The sequence below is a fragment of the Saccostrea cucullata genome, unplaced genomic scaffold (assembly GCF_032062105.1).
Source record: "Saccostrea cucullata isolate Sc308-1 unplaced genomic scaffold, CSIRO_AGI_Scuc_v1 ctg483, whole genome shotgun sequence".
NCBI lineage: Eukaryota > Metazoa > Mollusca > Bivalvia > Ostreida > Ostreidae > Saccostrea > Saccostrea cuccullata.
Genome location: NW_026929240.1, coordinates 98,379 through 116,960, shown reverse-complemented (window position 1 = coordinate 116,960; position 18,582 = coordinate 98,379). Strand labels below are relative to the sequence as shown.

At 35.3% G+C, this 18,582-nt stretch overlaps 1 protein-coding gene across 1 annotated transcript; it reads left to right on the top strand.

The window, feature by feature from the left end:
* The first annotated feature begins 1,881 nt into the window (after nt 1–1,881).
* Nucleotides 1,882–12,647, top strand: LOC134280194 (coadhesin-like). Its single transcript, XM_062762611.1, is given in 16 exon segments — nt 1,882–1,978; nt 2,318–2,428; nt 2,759–2,866; nt 3,448–3,638; nt 4,024–4,135; nt 7,262–7,372; nt 7,687–7,866; nt 8,704–8,883; nt 9,292–9,462; nt 10,156–10,326; nt 10,479–10,649; nt 10,937–11,107; nt 11,440–11,610; nt 11,781–11,977; nt 12,165–12,324; nt 12,545–12,647. Coding segments are annotated over 16 exon segments (2,364 nt in total). The 5' UTR covers nt 1,882–1,896; the 3' UTR covers nt 12,622–12,647.
* Nucleotides 12,648–18,582: the final 5,935 nt, after the last annotated feature.

The following is an 18,582-nucleotide window of genomic DNA, read 5'->3' as shown; positions in this document are numbered from 1 at the left end:
TAATGTGGATACTCTGACGATTTGTGAAACAACTTTCAATATGGTAGTTTAAATTTTTTTTGCTGAAAATGTTTCATAAACGTAACATTTATCTGCTCTATGATGCACTTAAATATTACGAAAATTTAATAACGGAAAAATGCTAAAAGCATTCGTGAAAAAAAATGTATGTTTAACCACTTGGAGAATAACATCACAGGAAATCCAACCGACGGCTCAAAGATTATGAAGAATGAAACAAAGGACATTTTCTTTAAATGTGGATTATAGAACTGTATGCGTCAAGTTTAATGAACATTGTGCTGTGGATTGATTGATTATACGTTGTTTAACGTCCCTTTCAAGAATTTTTCACGTATATGGAGACGCCATCACTTGCCGGTGGAGAGCTGCAGATTTTGTCCTATACTCGGCACTTAGGGCCATTGAGCAGTGAGGGATCTTTTTTTGTGCCAGCACCTACTGCGACATGGGACCTCGGTTTATTACATATGGTCTCATCCGAAGTACCGGTCTCCACGTCCAACAGTGGGATTCGAACCCGCGACGTAAGGATCAACTCCTTACTTCGCAACTCTGGAGCAGACGCTCTAATCACTGCGCACGTGGGCGACTGCACTGTGGATAAGAACTAAGGAATGTGCTTTAGAACTTTGGACTAAAAATCAAATTTGGAAATATGGCATTCTTTTATAAATGGACGAGCAATTTTAGGTCAATAGTTTTTGTTAATATTGTTGAAATTCTGATGATCTACTATTTGCGGAGAATTGGTCTTGATCCTGTGACAATCGCGACTGCCATGCGGGAAAGTTTTTCCGACCTCTGACGGAAAGGCCCAAGATGATGCGATTGAGTCTAAGTACTGTGCTAAGTACTATGATATCGATGATTATATAGCAGAGAGAGAGTAACATATACACGACCCCAACAACCCCTATATTTTTTGAGAATTTGGAATATAAACTTGAAGAAATATGTATGAATTCCTCTTTCTTCGACGATTTCCATAGCTCAACCCTAAATTTAGAAAATTTGAAATTTGATTAAAACTGAATTATTCAGCTTTACAAGAATTGGCATTCTGAATGTTGCTTTTTTTAAAATCCGACTTTTTAAAATAATGATTTGCTTCCAAATTTCATTAATTTAATTTTAATTTTGAAATTCATTTGTGAAATTTTATTTGAAGGCAAAGTCCAGAGACTGGCTGCAGCGCTGTTGCCTTTGCAGCTATTGGGCTTCTGAAGACTAAATCGGTAGAGATGTTTTTAATTTTTGACTTTTTTTTCAAAAATGAATAAATAAATAAAATAATGTTAATGTGATAATATGAGGACAAAACAGTAAAAATAATGAGAAAATTTGTTGCTAAAATCCATTTAAAAGTAGGTTTAGAGTTTTTAAAAAAGGGATAGAAAATCTATTATGAGTGAAGAAAAAAAAATAAAATAGAAGAGAAAAATTATAAAGTTTGAGGTAGAATGGAGATTACTGTGTTATAAAAATATTTTTCTTATTTTGTTGGAAGGTATTCTACAGGGTCATGCTTTTTGCATTGGTAATAGTAGCACTCGTAGTGCAAGGTAAGTATTTTTAATTTTCCGCATGAAAAAAAAAAACATATTTTGAAAATAATGGGAAAATTTAATAAATTTCAAAAATATTTTCAATCTAATAAAAAATTATTTAAAGGATTATTTTTTTTATTACTTTTTCCTTGACGTATCCCCACATTTAACAAACCAAAAGGGGTGAAATCCGTATTTATTGAAATTCATAATAACTTTTTTTAAAAACAATTTAGAGCACCGAGTTTCTGCAATTACGTGTACCTCGGGTTGGACTAAATATGGCGAGAATTGTTACCGACTTTACACCACCAAGAGACCCTGGATGGATGCCCTTAAAGCTTGTCAGACGGTGAGCAGCAGCTTGGTGGATATCGGCTCTGATGGCGAGCAGAACTTTGCTCACAGTAAGATATATTTTAATGAACAATAGCTCATCAGTTAAAAAAACCGGGAGGGGGGGGTATCAAACTCGAAAATCCTATTTCGTGGGGTTTGCTCGGATGGGGGCGGGGGTAAGATTGAACTCCTTTTAATACCATTTTTTTTCATACACTGCGACATTTCCTTTATATGACTTCAAACAAGAAGGGACAATCGCCCTTAATTAATTAGCATTTTTAATAGTAAAAGTATTGTTGGTACCGATGCTACATGTGCTTGTATATACGGGTGTGTGTGATTCAAATATTTATTCCGAGATTCTGAATACATGAAAATTAATTATATACTGCGTTCGTTTGTAGACCTTGCTAGAGGACATGAGTTCTGGATCAGTGGTTCCGATTCGTCCACGGAGGGACAATGGCTCTGGTACGGCAGTCTCCAGTCCTGGGGGTACACCAAATGGAATGGTGGTAAGTATTTAAATAAACAAATCAATGGGTCTACACTGATGGATGTACATGTATATGTAATGTTTACAACTAGTGAAGGGTCTGGTGGAGGGGGGGGGACTGAAAAGAGAGTTGCGTTAAACAAACAAACGAAAAAACAAGTCTAGAGTTCTTTCTAGAAAATAAAAGTTACTTTTCGTGGAGGAGGGGGGGGGGGTTATTAACGTTGGTTTTTGTTAAGGTGTGAAAATATGTAGCCACGAATGCATAACGTTTCCTCATACACATGTATAATATTACAGTTCTATACTTCAGTTTAAATTTTTTTTCTTCATCTACAACTAAAAACAGGGGAGCCAAACAATGCCGGTGGGGAGGATTGTGCCAGTCTTTTATCCGGTGGGAGGTGGAACGATTACCCATGTAGTCGGAGCATGGCGTACATCTGTGAACAAACAAGTAAGAACTGGTTGATATTTCTCATGCATATTTACACGCTGAATTGTCTTGAAATTTTTTTTTTAATTCGATCGGGCATTTTCACGAATATGACAAGAGCTAGGCGGATTTGACAGGGCTGAGGGGATGCTTACTCCCCCATGGCACCTTAACAAAAATATGATGCTTTAAGAGTTCAGTGTTCCCGTTCCGCATGCATTTGTATTGTGTTCAATGTATTTTTGAGCTTATTTACTATTTTCGTTATCTCAGTTTAACTATCAGTTTGTTTGTGTTTAACAAGGTCCAGCCACATTTTGAGGATTACCTCATATGGTTAGGGGGTGATAATTTATATACTGCAGTATATTAAAAATAATAAGTACTTTTTCGAGTTTTTTTTGAATTCCTTAATATCACATGACCTAAGTGTAGTAGACCATCGAAGTATACAATTTACGGTAACACTACAACTAGACGTATATAAAAACTTAAGTTGAACATCTTTACATGAAATAGCGTTTGTTTTCTTACCTTGCCATTCAACAAAATAGCGTATTATTTTACATGTAAATATGTAAGATATTTTTTTTTACCTACAGCTGCCCTAAGAGCCTGCGATTCCACGTGGAGTTTCAGGAACGGTAAATGTTACAAACTGTTCACCTCTAAGGTCACGTGGTCAAACGCTCTGAAGACTTGCCAGGCCAACTCAGCTAACCTGGTAAATATCCAGGATATGTACTAAGTGATAGTGAAAATTTCAGAACGCAGTGATGTTTATTTTGTACACTAGACAACTTGTCCACGATTTTACGGGACAACCCTCGTAAACACAATACTAGACGTATACAAAAAGTTGAACATCTTTACATGAAATAGCGTTTGGTTTCTTACCTTGAAAAAAATTCATGTAAATATGTATATTTTTTTTACCTATGTTTATGGTTCCGAAAATTATATGGTAAGAACGTCAGAAAAATGATCAGAAATAATTCCTGCATAAATGTCGTATAAAATTATATTTAATTAATCATATGCAGTGATTATATTACTGCATTTTCGATCATTTTTATCAATGACAATATTAGTAAGTTACTAGTATATGGTTAATGTATCTTAGAACTTGTTACTTTCTCAAGAAACTAGACATTGATCTTGCTATCTTTATTCTGATAGGATTAGCAAGAGGTAACCATATTTGGATGGGAGGCTTCGATGGACCAAAGGAGGGGTCGTGGGCGTGGACTGGGGGTACCTTCTCGTGGGGCTACACCAACTGGAATTCAGGTACAAATAATGTCATGGTGATGTAAAATTTTATTCTTTGGCTAAATATAAAGCCGTAACATTGAATACGAGTAGACGATGTTATTATACTTCTGTTAAAATGTTTCCTATATAAAGTTCAGAAGGTAAAATAACCATCCTTTATACTCCACGCATAGCAAAGCTATACCCCAGGGTATACAGTCAAACTTGTCTTAGCGGCCACCCGAAATCAACGGCCACTCGCGGTCAGAGGCCACTTTCAGTTCTCCTATATGTTTTAACTGGAATAAACGGCCACCTGTGTAACGCGGCCAGCGGCCACTCAAATCCTCTCCCAACAGTGTTATTGACACTGTAATAGGCGGCCATTTCGGCACTTGTTGCGATTCTATCACCTCTTTTAAAAGTGTTGGTTTGGGTAATTATATCCTCGTCAATTTAACCTATTAATGCAATTAAACAAATTGGTTTTAGATACGTTGAACTCTGTTTGTGTTATGAAAAAAAAATATTTGTTCTGTTAGATCAATATGTAATTATTTTTCAAGATCGCCGATTGAAAAATTAAAAGAATTTAATTACAATTGATACTTTCCTCTAGTTAACGAAATTCACACCTTTTAAATTTGATTCCATGTAGAAGTCCTAATTGCTACTCTTGTAAAAACAAAGTGCTTCATATGCCATGATTTTCTCGTGAATTTCACAATCAAGAGAGGATCGATAGGGATTAAACACGCTCTACTGCACTTGACACCTGTGTTATGGAATGATTTTCAACTGCGTAAATACATCTCTCTGGTCAACTGTGTGTATGTTAAGGGGGGACCTATGTCGTTCTCCGTCAAAGCAGCGTTATGTGACGTCACAATAGCGACGTTTGTTTTTACCTGTTGACTTTTGAACTGTGATATAGGCTTAACATTGTTAATCAATAATGTTCACAGTTTACAAAAAGAAAATTTATACATCATTAATAGCAGTTTTATTTTATTAATGGAGTTTGCTGATATTAGAAATCTCTTCCTTTGGTTGGTAAATCATAGCAATTTTAGACAAAATATGCTGATATATGTGCTAAAGGTGTATAAATCAAGACAACAAAGAAAGCGGCTTAAATTATTCCATTAATTGTTTTTTCTCGATAAAACTTAGAAAAAAATTAAGAAATGTACTTGTACCTATATTTGCTTATTGATTAGTACATTTAGATTTAAATTGTATAAAGTCATTCCTAGGTTAATTCTTAAAGGTATTGGTTGTTGTCGGGGTAGAGCGGGGGTAGGGGTGGTTATTGGAATCAAAAAAGAAAAGATTAGATCAGTGTAAATTGTTACTAATCAAAACAAAATACTTGTTTTCCACAAAATAATTTTATATGCAGATGTTTTCCAGTGCTTACTTACCTTTGTCTTAGTGCAGAAAGGTCAATATTTATGACACAAGAGTAAAATTCAATCATAAAGGTATACTTTATTAGAAAAAAAGATAATTCATTTCTTTCAAAAAATATGAATTACAACATTTTCACACAAAGACTTTTTAAGATTTAATGCATGTCGGAATTGTAAAAAGTACGACAAGAAAAATGGGGTAATACTTACTTTGATTATTTTTTTCATTGAATTGCAATGATTTTACCTTCATTTTAAAGATACAAGTCAAATAATTCAAATACTTGTTGATTTTGAATGTGATTTGACATTTTTGATTCTTTTAGCGAGAACTAATTTCTTAATCTTTTTTTTTAATTTCACAGTTTTTGCATGTAAAAATAAGTATAAAGAAATTAAAAATTAAGAGCAAGTGGCCATGAAAGAAATGTCAAAGTTTTGAAAATATCACACAAAGACTTTTTGGAAATAGGCCCCCCCTTAAATAGAAATTCTGACAGCTTTATAAACAATAAAATTAATCAGACTTTATAAACTTCAGCAAGTAAGTTAATTACCATTTAAAGTTGGGGGGGGGGGTGTTACACTGCTGACTTTTTGTAAGTGAAATTATTATTGACATATTTTTACTTAAATTTCTAAGCTTTATTTTATTTACCATTTAACTGTATTTTTGTGTATTTTTCTTTTCTTCATAAAAAAGGATAATAGGCACTGTATGTATTTCTTCAAATAAAAATTAAAAGAATTTATTTAATAATTCAATGTAACAAAAGCACACTTATGAATGCAAGATGTTTAACTAATATGTAGGAACAGAAACATGCACAAAACCTTTTAAAAACATTTCGAATTCTTTAATATTCTTTTTGAATGAGCCTGAATTATTATATATACACATAAAAAGCTTTTGTGAAATTTAACTGTTTAATTATGATTAATTAATTTAACTGTAGTGCATAATGTTGTTTATTTATTGACCAAATGTGCTTTTCGAGGGCAAACTGGAATAAGAGGCCACCTGTCTTAAGCGGCCAGTTTACAGACTTCCCAAAGGTGGCCTCTTAAAATAAGTTTGACTGTAGTTTTTGCTATCCACCCTCGGAAAATTTTCATGCAATTGTTGCCACCAATTTTGATTTCCAGTGATAAATCTTTAAACTGATGATGTCATAATGACTTCAGTAGCATTGTGACGTCATCAGGTTTCAGATTATTCTTGCAAAATTATCTTACTCTAAAAAAATTCAAACCTCAGAAATTATATTATACATCAGTATAATAAAACGCTTATCCACTGGTTGTGAGTGGGATAGCTCTCGGGCAAGCCCTCGGGGAATAGTTCTGTGTCGCGGGTTTGATAAAAGAGCTATCCCACTCACAACCAGTGGATAAGTGTATAATATAGAGAATCCCAATGAATTAGTAACAGCTGAAATTACTTACAGAGATTTTCGTTTTTTCCATTTTTTTTTCTTTTTCTGGACGAATAAATACGAGGTCATTTCAATTTCTTTGTCCATAATCCTTGTCAGTCTTACTGTAATTTACTGTAACTGCGTAAAATGAACTGTTGAAAACCTCATATATGAAATAAAGTCACTTTGACAATCAAACAAATCCAAACGTAAAATTATATACCGCGTTAATTACACAATTATTATTAAGAACACGCCAAAAAAGTCAGCAGAATAGAATTACATGGTGGACCACTTCTAACGCAAATTTAAAAAAATACATATTTTAACAGGCGAGCCAAACAACTCTGGAGACGAAGATTGTAATATGATGTACGGTAACAGTGGGCGATGGAATGATGGTAAATGTAGCGGAACATTGGCGTTCATGTGCAAGAAAAACAGTGAGTAAAATATTTTATTTACTCTGTCAAGGAATAACTAGTTTAGTGTGATTTCCCAAAATTTTCAACTCTTGAGTCGTACTGGAAAAACACCTGTAGACAGTTATAATATGTAATCCATTGCAAAAATACACCATTTAACTTTGTTAACAGTACTTTCAAAGCTACGTCACTGTCAGTTCGAAGTGGTATGCGTGTATAGGTACATCTGCATAGTGCATATGACAAACTTGCAAAAAAAACCCCAATATATGGTTAAAATTTTAATATGTATCACATACCTGAAATAATATTGTTCAAAATTATTTCCACAGCTCCCCCTATAAATGGAGGATGGTCAGGATTTGGGTCCTACGGCTCTTGTTCAAGGACATGTGGAGGTGGAACTAAGACAAAGTCAAGGTCATGTAACAACCCGCCCCCTCAATGGGGAGGAGATAATTGTCCTGGATCCGCCACGTCATCAGCGTCTTGTAACACCCACAGCTGTCCAAGTAAGTAACATAGAAGTGTTTATTGTTTTTTTTCTTAATCGGTTTAGCCAGACCAAAAATCAATCAAAGAAAAAAAAAGACTTCTTTTGACAGCATAAAACTTTCAGCAAAGGTTTTATTATATGTTATAATCTTACAAATGCTTACACATTGTGAAAAATTTTGTTAAGTTTTATTCTAGATCTCCTAAATAAATAAATAAACAGTAACCACCTTTCTAATCGTGTCAAAAGTCGGCAAACTAAAATAGCACCTAATACATACATAACTATAATAATGAATATTGAATTTAAATCTTGCCTACGACATTCAAGTGTAATTTGTAAAAAAAAAAAAAAAAATCAGGACTGTATTTGCAACAATTACCAAAAAAAAAAAAATGAATTAAAAATTTTCTTGGTCCTGTGCCATCACCTACCATGGGACTTTTTTTCATCTTGGAAAGTCAAGTCTGGTTTGGAATCATTAGTCTCGAGGTTATTAAAGGGAAAGCGATGTATTTACACATGTAGGGTGTTCAGATGTTCCCTAACTTCATTTGAGGACGGACCAACATTCAATCTGATTAAAATCAGATCTTTGTTACCATCCGAAATTCTGATCTGATCTTTGAATAGTGGCCATCAGAATTTCGGAACGTAACAAAGATCTGATTTCAATCAGATTGGACCAACATTTGAAACCTGTTCAAGTCTGGTCATTTTCTCAATTTTCTCTGTTTCTCAAATATTGTTACACTTGGCGATACCTACAAAGAACTTGAACACCTTTCTTAGAATTTAAAAAGTTAAGAGAGTCCCTTGGAGTTCATGTAATAATATATTTTCCGGTCAATAGTAAATGGAAACTGGGCTTCTTGGAGTGGATGGGGAAGTTGTTCACGAACTTGTGGAGGCGGATCAAGGTCAAGGTCACGCACGTGCTCCAATCCCGCCCCTAACTACGGCGGATCTTACTGCTCGGGAGGAACGTCTGCTTCAACAGGTTCACAGAGCTGTAACACCCACAACTGCCCGAGTAAGTGAACTCTTTAATAATGGACGTATTTTGTTGAAAACTGTAAACCAACTTTTATTCGCGTGCGATAATTTTCCGCAAAGTTCGCAAGAGTCTCGTCATCGCGAATATTTCTCGCATTGAACCGGTACTGAAAGTCTCTGTGTCTATTAACAACAGATCCAAAGAAGCTTGATCACATAAATTAATTGTCGCGAACTAGTTTATTGCTGCTAAATCGCGAAATAAAGTCGTCGCGAATTAAAGTTGGTTTACAGTATTTCTTTTATTTTAAGGAATTTTCATTTCGGGCAAAATTTTTTGCGGAAAAACGAAAGTATACTTTAAGATAAAACAAAACTCGATTTTTCAATCTTTTGAATTGATCAAACTAAGAATATTTATGAACAAAATACTTCCATTTTTAAGTCGATGGTGGCTGGGCAAGTTGGACGTCTTGGGGTAGCTGCACTGTGACTTGTGGCGGAGGAACACAAAGGAAAACGCGCACATGTACCAATCCCAGACCTGCTTACTCAGGGAAGAACTGTCCGAATTCTGCATCCGCGACGCAAAGCTGTAACACCCATCATTGTCCGAGTAAGACGATTTTAGGGATCATTCACAACTTTAGTGAAAAATAAATATAGCATACGCATTAGATATACAGTTACTGCCTCAATTGTTTTAAATCAGGGCGTATATTAATCCTGTATGCTGCATATGATGGAGGAAGTGGGTAGGTCCCATAATCTATATCTGTATGATTGTTAAGTTTGAGGGTCTTGTATTTAATCATTTCAAATAAACTTGGACATGAGGTTTTGCAAAATCAATTTAGAAATGGTGCTGAGTTTTTGAGTGTCCTTTCCGAAACCTCAATTTTAATTTTAATTATGCTTAAATAACAAGCATTTGTAGTTTTAATTTATAAATATTACCCCCCCCCCTTCCCAGGACGCTTGTTGAACGTGTTACGACTAACAAAAAAAATACTGATTATCATCCGACATTTTCCTTCTGCAAGGCTCTGCAAAGACACATTAAAACGCATCTATTTTATCAAACTCTAGAAAATCTAAAAGCCAATAACCTATGAAAAAATTATATTTTGTCTTTGAGAATTTCTCAATAGTTATTCGGAAATCTTTTCAAGCAAGAAATATCGAAAAGTATTTTGGAGAAAAAAATATTGTTGTATTTCCATCATGTGTTTATTAAATTTAACTCAGTTTTACTTGTATTTTCATTCGAATTCTTCTGAATTGATATAATTTTTGTATTTATATTTAGTCAATGGTGGTTGGGCCAGCTGGGGTAGTTATGGTTCCTGTTCTTTGACTTGTGGTGGAGGAACAAAGCAGAGGTCGCGCACGTGCACCAACCCCGCCCCTCAATATAATGGAGCGAACTGCGCCGGAAGTTCCGTGTCGTCTGCTTCGTGCAATACACATCACTGCCCAAGTAAGCCCTATTCTCTGAATGTCGCAAACTAAATTGACCTTCTTGTAGCAAACTTTTCTTAATCAGAAAATAAATGAAAGAAAACATAAAGCTATCAGATGAATGAAATTTAATTGAATAATTCTTAACCAAAAAAAAAATCTATATATCAGTTGATGGAGGATGGGCATCTTGGCAATCATGGGCATCGTGTACCGTGACGTGTGGCGGAGGAATACAATCCAGATCACGCAGCTGTACCAATCCTACGCCACAGTATGGCGGAGCATACTGTCCAAACTTCTCGTCTGGAACCCGTACGTGCAACACCCATAACTGTCCAAGTAAGTGAAGACATTTTGATCTTCGTCAAAATAGTTAGAGCATAAAATAAGATTATGAAGCGCATTAATTTATTTTAAAGTATTTCGAAACCATTTATTAATTTAAAGTTTATCCATTTTTATATTCAAGTCTATTGAGCAAAACTCTGAAAGAAGATATATTTTAGCTCTACATCAATGTAATGAATTTTGTACAATTGATAATCAAAGCTGGATTTCGTCATAATGCTGCTGCTAACATTGATTATTTTAGATTATTGCTACATTTGAATTTAAACGTTTAATAGTTGATGGTAAATGGGCAAGCTGGGGTACATGGGGAACGTGCACGGTAACCTGTGGCGGAGGAACACAAGTGAGATCACGCACGTGCACAAACCCTGCCCCTCAATATAATGGCGCCAACTGCCCCGGAAGTAGTACCTCATCACAATCCTGCAATACTCAACACTGCCCAAGTAAGTAACTGGGTAAAGTAGTATAAGATCATTTTTTTCGAACCATTGCGTTTCGAGAGAAAGGAAAAAAAAATATATCATAAACAAAATACAGTAAACGTACTTTCTCCATGAGTTCATAAATCTGCGGAATAACGTTAACATTTTTTGTATTAAGTACGATGTAACAAATTTCCGCGGAAAATGCGCTACTACATTCAAAGCATAAAATAAACCCATGCGCAAAAAGTTACTATTAGTATATCTACTGTATACAGAATCAATGTGTATCAGTTGATATACATTTCATAAAGCAATACTGAAGTAATAATTTAAATGTTTTGTGTCCAAAGTTGACGGAAATTGGGGAAGCTGGGGCTCGTATGGCACATGCTCAGTCACGTGTGGTGGTGGAACCCAATCACGATCCCGATCTTGTACAAGCCCAGCTCCCCAATATGGCGGCGCTACATGTCCTGGATCAGATGCCAGTTCTAGAGACTGCAATACTCAGGTCTGCATAAGTAAGTAGAGCTTAAGTGGTTGTGTAAGTTAGTAGACGTGAAGTTGAAAAGATTAAAACATTAACTACAAACTTTTCATAGAGGTAGGAAATGGGAAAACAAGTATACATAATGTAAAAATTAATGGATTTTTAAAAAGAATGCAGTGTAATTTGTTCTCTTTTTTTAAGTCGATGGAGCGTGGGGAGCATGGGCTAATTGGGGCTCCTGCTCCAAAACTTGTGCCGGCGGGCAAAAGTCTCGAACACGACGCTGTGACAATCCAGCCCCGGCTAATGGCGGATTAGACTGCCCCGGGGGAACGGCTGACTTTAGTGACTGTAACACTGCAGCCTGCCCTACTGTAGCCGCCGGACAGTATCAACAGGTAAAATCAATCAATCAATCATTTTAGATTGATCGATGAGATGAAGAATTCTAAGATTGGAAATGATTTTTTTCTTTTAATTTGATAATTTGATTCAATCACTGTATCAATGATCGGGAATTTAGATAAATTTTGTAATTTCATTAGGATTTGAATTTTTAGAATGAAGATTTTTTTACCCATTTAGCTATGTCCGACCGGGTGGTTCACGTGCCAATCCGGAGGAATCACGTGCATCGATAAGACTTTCCAGTGCGATTGTTCGTCTGATTGTGACGATGGAAGCGACGAGTCGGCCACGTATGCTAGCTGTACCAATGCTGAGGAATGCGCAGAAGCAGGAGCAGGTGATTATTCATACGATGACATTATGATGATGTCATCATGATGTCATAATTATGATATGTAATGATGGTTTTCCCAAGAAGAATAATATCTTGAGGATTATTTAATTTTATCATTCGGGGTACAATGTAACATCAATGAAAAAAAATCTGATAATTAACTTTTTTTTTTAATAAGAAAAATGATCAAACTTATGACTAAATTCTTTTTATTTGTTTTCAGGACAATTTGGAGTTTCTTTGTCACTGCTGCTCGGCACCTTTTTGTGCAGTATCATTGCTTTATATAGATATCCATAGGCATGGCTGTTCTTGATTTATTTTCAATAGGCCTAAATGTGTGAAATCTATATAGATTTACATGTCATTTAACAAAACTTTACCCCATCCTTTACATACTCCTTAATCAGTATAACGTAACAAGGACACATTATAACCATTGTACATTGAAATACTGCAATGCAAAATACATGGAGTTTTATCTAGTACATAACGGCAGTTTGCAAGAATATCTTGATGGCTAATGGAAATGGCATTCATTTGCCGTGTTTTTATTTTCTTACATTATAGATCTATATTTGTTAGGATCCATATATACATGTACTTTTTATTCAGTGTTTGCTTTTATTTAATTGTTATAGTTTTATTTTCTTTATTTGTTTGTATATACATATAATCTGTGTTTACTTGCCTGTGACAGAAATTTTATTTGTAAAAAATAAAATTGCCATCTTTCATCCATGAACTTCTCCTGGTAAATCAACAAGATAAATTCATAGCTATATAATTATATTAATCTTAAACAAAATCAGATGTACATGTTATATTTACAAACGAATAAATTTGAAGAGACCAAGTGAAATTACAGAAAAATGAGAATGTTTACAATTATAGACGTGTTCAAGTCTTGAAATGAAGATATGCTTTTGTTTCAAAGCTACTGAAGCACATGAACTCAGTAGATCAAGTTGAATTTTTGAAACCCATTTTTGATTGGGTATAGCCTTTTAGTATCCTGGTTCTTCCGTTCGTCTCATTTTCTTCCGAGATTTCCTACAGTTACTCTTGCATTTAATTTAGCATAAAGAAAACTAGAGGTACTGTGAGCATGGGCTCACTAAATTATACCCCCCGCCTCCCATATGTGTATAAATGGCAGTGTCCATGTTTTGCTATGGAAAACCCAAAATATGTGTCGGATCAAAAAGTAAAATAGGAGGTGCACAATGGCAATATGTAATAAAGATTCTGTGAAAGTCTCATCAAATTTCATTTAGTGGTATAAGAGGAGCTGCGGATAAGAGATATGGGTACCCCAAAGCGTAACAGACAGACAGATGGACATCCTAATTACATGTACTATATACCCTCCCGCTTTTCAAGCAGGGGGTATAATGAATTTCATCTTTTGGCCTGTGTACATGTATATGTGCAACCACAGGCACCTGAATTTTTATCCATCAAGCGCTCAATACCCAAATATCGACAAAAATTACGATATTTGGCTTATTGGGCGTTTGATGGATAAAAATTCAGGTGCCTGTGGTTCAACAAGGTCTCAAACTTTTCCCAAATCATAAATGGGAGGTAAAAAAGACATATTTGCTGAAAGAATTCGGTTTCAAAGGCCCCTCTTAATGCAGTAAGCGAATCGTAATTTTAAAGATAATAATTCATTGGTAGCGTCTCGTAGATGTGCAAGAAGGTTACGAAATTTACATTTTCAACCTGAACTAGGTGCAGATGTGTTTTTAGCTCACCTGAGCCGAAGGCTCAAGTGAGCTTTTCTGATCACATTTTGTCCGTCGTCCGTCCGTCCGTCTGTCTGTCAAGCTGTCCGTCCGTCTGTAAACTTTTCACATTTTCAACTTCTTCTCAAGAACCACTGGGCCAAATTTGACCAAACTTGGTACAAAGTATCCTTTGGTAAAGGGAAATTTAAATTATTAAAACAAAGGGCCAAGTCCCCTCTCAAGGGGAGATAATCAAGAAAAGACAAAAATAGGGTGGGGTCATTAAAAAATCTTCTTCTAACGAACCACTGGGTCAGAAAAGCTGAAACTTATGTGGAAGCATCCTGGGGTAGTGTAGATTCTAAATTGTTAAAATCATGACCCCCGGGGGAAGGGCGGGGCCACAATGGGGAATCAAAGTTTTACATAGAAATATATAGGAAAAGTCTTTGAAAATCTTCTTCTCAAGAACCACTGGGCCAGAAAAGCTGAAACCTATGTGGAAGCATCCTGGGGGTAGTGTAGATTCTAAATTGTTAATATCATGACCCCGGGGGAAGGGCGGGGCCACAATTGGTAATCAAAGTTTTACATAGAAATATATACTCTTACAAAATCTTTGAAAATCTTCTTCTCAAGAACCACTGGGCCAGAAAAGCTGAAAATCATGTGCACATGGAAGGATTCCTGGGTAGCGTAGATTTCAAAATGTATAAATTATGATAAGTGGGGTAGGGTGGGGATGCATTATTTATTACAAGGGGGAAATCTGGTAAAGAACAGAATGGTCAAAGCTTCTCAGGTGAGCGATGTGGCCCATGGGCCTCTTGTTTATTTTTTTACAAATGACAAACCCGATAGAGAACCACTCACAAAAGAAACAAAGATTTACACAAAAATTGGTAATAAATGCACAGAGCACATATCGCACTGAAGATCTGATGTCATCCATCCTAAGACGTCAGTAAAAAGATATATACTGGGGGTAGTTCATCGTCGCAAACCACGACCAAAATGCACCATCGATCCTCTCCTATTCTGGAGAGAGCTATAAATGTAGACTCCGGACCGTGGCTTGAGACGATGGGGGTAGTTACCCTGAGGTTAAATTGTGGGTTAATTATGAAACTGTATATTTTTAAACTTACCTATGCTTAAGAACGCCTTGTACATTTGGTTGATTTATTGGTTGTATGTTGCTTCACGTACCTCTCGAATTTTTTTTACTCGTACGAAGACGCCATCACTTGCAGGTGGAGAGCTTTTGTGCTATACGGCCATTGAGCAGTTAGGGATCATTTTCGTTCCAGCACCTAATGCGACACAGCTAGTTTATAATTTATAACTTATATGACGTTTATTACGCAAGTTTCGAGATTATCTCCCTTAGTGCGCTCTTTCGGTGAGGAGATGAGTTTCGTTGCCGCGTAAACAGACAGGTGGGACAGATTGGATATATCGAATACATTGCATCATCGATATACTGGTTTATCGTAACTACATGATTGTCAGGATGCACAATACAACTCGAGAATAACCGACTTAATGTAAAGGGGTCATTTTTTAAACAAAAAAATCGTAACAAAAAAAGAAAATGTCAGTGGATGTCAAACTTTTCAGACGAGGTAAGAGATATGGACCTCTAATAAATACGGTACACATGCATCTGATCATTGCACGTCGGCAAACTAAATGACACATTGATTCTTTTCCGTATTGTAACCTACTAACTTTTAAAAATGTTTATACAATCAAGAAAATCGGTTACTTTTTGTAAAGACTATGACGTTTCTTTCGTTTTCAAGTACCTATAATTTAAAGTAGATTTGTAAATATGCATAGTTGAGCTTGATAAAATCATCAAATGCATCACTGCTTAACATTAATATCTTTCTATAACATTTAATAAATTTTAAAAGCCGTAAATATCCTTCATTTATTTATGCACGTTTGTAAAAAAACAACCTGTCCCACCTCCATGCTGGAATGGATACTTTTTGCGCCTCTATCGTAGGAGAGTTACAATCTCGAAACTCGCGTAATAAGCTTTCTTTTCATAAATAAATATATCCCATATACTATAAGGATAATCTTGTTATTATTATGATAGAATAGGGAATATTTATATTTATCGAAAGAAAGGTGGTTTATATACGGTTTCATCCGAAAGACCGGTCTCCACGTTCAACAGTGGGATTCGAACCCACGACGTAAGGATCACCTCCGTACCTCGCGATTCTAGAGTAGAATCTCTAACCACTGCGCCACGCGGCCGTACATTTAAAACAATACCCAAATCAATTTCAGGAGGTATTCCAGTATACATAAGTTGTGGTATCTTGTGGATGTGCTATAAGGTCTCTGAATTTCCACCCATGAGGTAGAATAGGCCAGGAAAACTTCAAGTTATCGTTTTGCCAAAAGTCTAGTTCCATTAACTTAAACATTTAATGTTAGCCATTTCATATTTCGCAATATTATCCTTCCTTTTCTAAAAATCGACGTTTTCTTTTTTGCATTTCTGATTCCCAGAATATTTCTAATACATCCTGCAGATGTGCAATAAAGTTTGGAAAATTCGTTTTCATCCTCGGTTCCAGATAAGGGTAAAAGATGAAAAATGACAGTTTCCTGTGTAATGTAATCAATTTTTTAAAAATACTTTTCTTTTTAAAACTGTTTCAACTAATCACGCAAAAAAAAATTCTCGATTACAGGAGTTCGTGTACCTTCCAATTTTACAAATATAAACAATTATTGATTATAAAATTAGGTTTACGTTTTTTATTTACTAAAAACTCCGTTAAAATTGATACCAGTGGGTATACGCGAACTCCTGTGAGAGAATAGATCAAATACTTAGTAAACAACTTTACATAATTGTGATGAAATTAAAGTTTATATAATTTATTTTCTGGCTTTTATTAGGAAATGCATGTATTTACTTTAAAAGATTAGCAAATTCAGGTATAAATTAAAATGTTTATAGCGAATTTTTCTCAGATCAAGGGAGATGTTAAAAAGCATGATCTTTTCTTTCGTACAAATGTCTTTTCTTAAACAATAATTTACGATTCAAATCACATATGCTTGTACGAGACGTTTTAAAATCTGTTTGAACCTCGTCAACATAGACTTTAAGAAGTTTAGAATATTTAAGAATTTTTAACACTGTTCGATACATTCTCCTTAATTTAAAACATTTATTCATTGTCCAAATAGTCTACTAATCAGCTCGGTGCGTTTAGGTTAAGGATTAACCATTTAAAACTATTATGTGCCAAACAAAATGATTCATCAGAAATTAATAAAGATATTAATAATATTTTGAATCCGATATGACTTTCAAATTTACGATCCCCTTTGATGATTTTTAGGGGGTGGAGGGTGGGGGTGTAATTTAGTTGCATAAATTTAATTGGAATCTGTTCTGCTTTTAGACTAGTGTGTTTTTGGTAAGATAAATAAAACTGGCATATTTTCTTAAGTTATTAGGCCACCTGTTAAGGTCGGCCCATTTTCTAATGTTTTCATACACATGTATATACTATATATATTTCTGTAACAATGTAAGGCCGTTTAAAGGTTTCTCGACCTTATAATCTAAATACCGTCCACGTGAACTGATCATGTAATTAACTCTCAGGAGACTTTTGTGGACAAATAAGACACCACGCGAAAGTTTAATATTAATATGATTAAAACCCCAGTCTCATTTCCAAAAACGACCAACGGCCAACGGTTTTTGACGCCAAAACGGGATTCTTCGGGTGACAGTCGGCAGTTCATCGGCCGTTGTCTTGCCCGATTTTGACCTCTCTTTTTGTCGGCCGACCTATTTTGTGTCCATCGGTCCAAGTACTAGTTATAATTTTTTCTGCGTCGGTGGTCGATTTCTTCAATTGAAGTTATCCGTCGACCAACCTTCGATCATCGTCCGACCATCGGCGGTCAGTTCATTAAGTCGGTCTTCCGTCGTTCGACAACAAGTGTGTCCAAAATTTCGGCCGACGGTTAAAATCAAACTGTAGCTCAGAGCTCGATGATCGGGCAACGATTGGCCGACGTGTGAATATTTAACCTATTAAGGATACATAACACAAACAAAATTTTGATGCATGGATTGATATGTATTTTTTGAATGGAAATAACATAAATAATTAATCCCTAAGAAATAATTAAAATCTTAAGTATTCTTTACTGCTTAGATATGCGCCATTTGTCGTTTTTTTTTATGCAATTCTATACAAAATTTTGCAGACATTTTTGACATTGAGTCACAATCTTACAAAATTCTGCCACTTTGCCTTGCAAACATTACTCACGTCGCCTATCTGAATATAGATCTATGAAAAATATTGCTGATTTCTAAAGAAAAAATATTTTTTTTTGTGTTATATATCCAAGTCATCGGTGTTCCTAGGAATTAATGTGACTGCTCCGTGTCGCCCGATACTTGTGTCGGCCGATCATGTTCATTCAGTCGACAAGACCAGAAAAATTTAGTCGCCGGACCATCGGCTTAAAT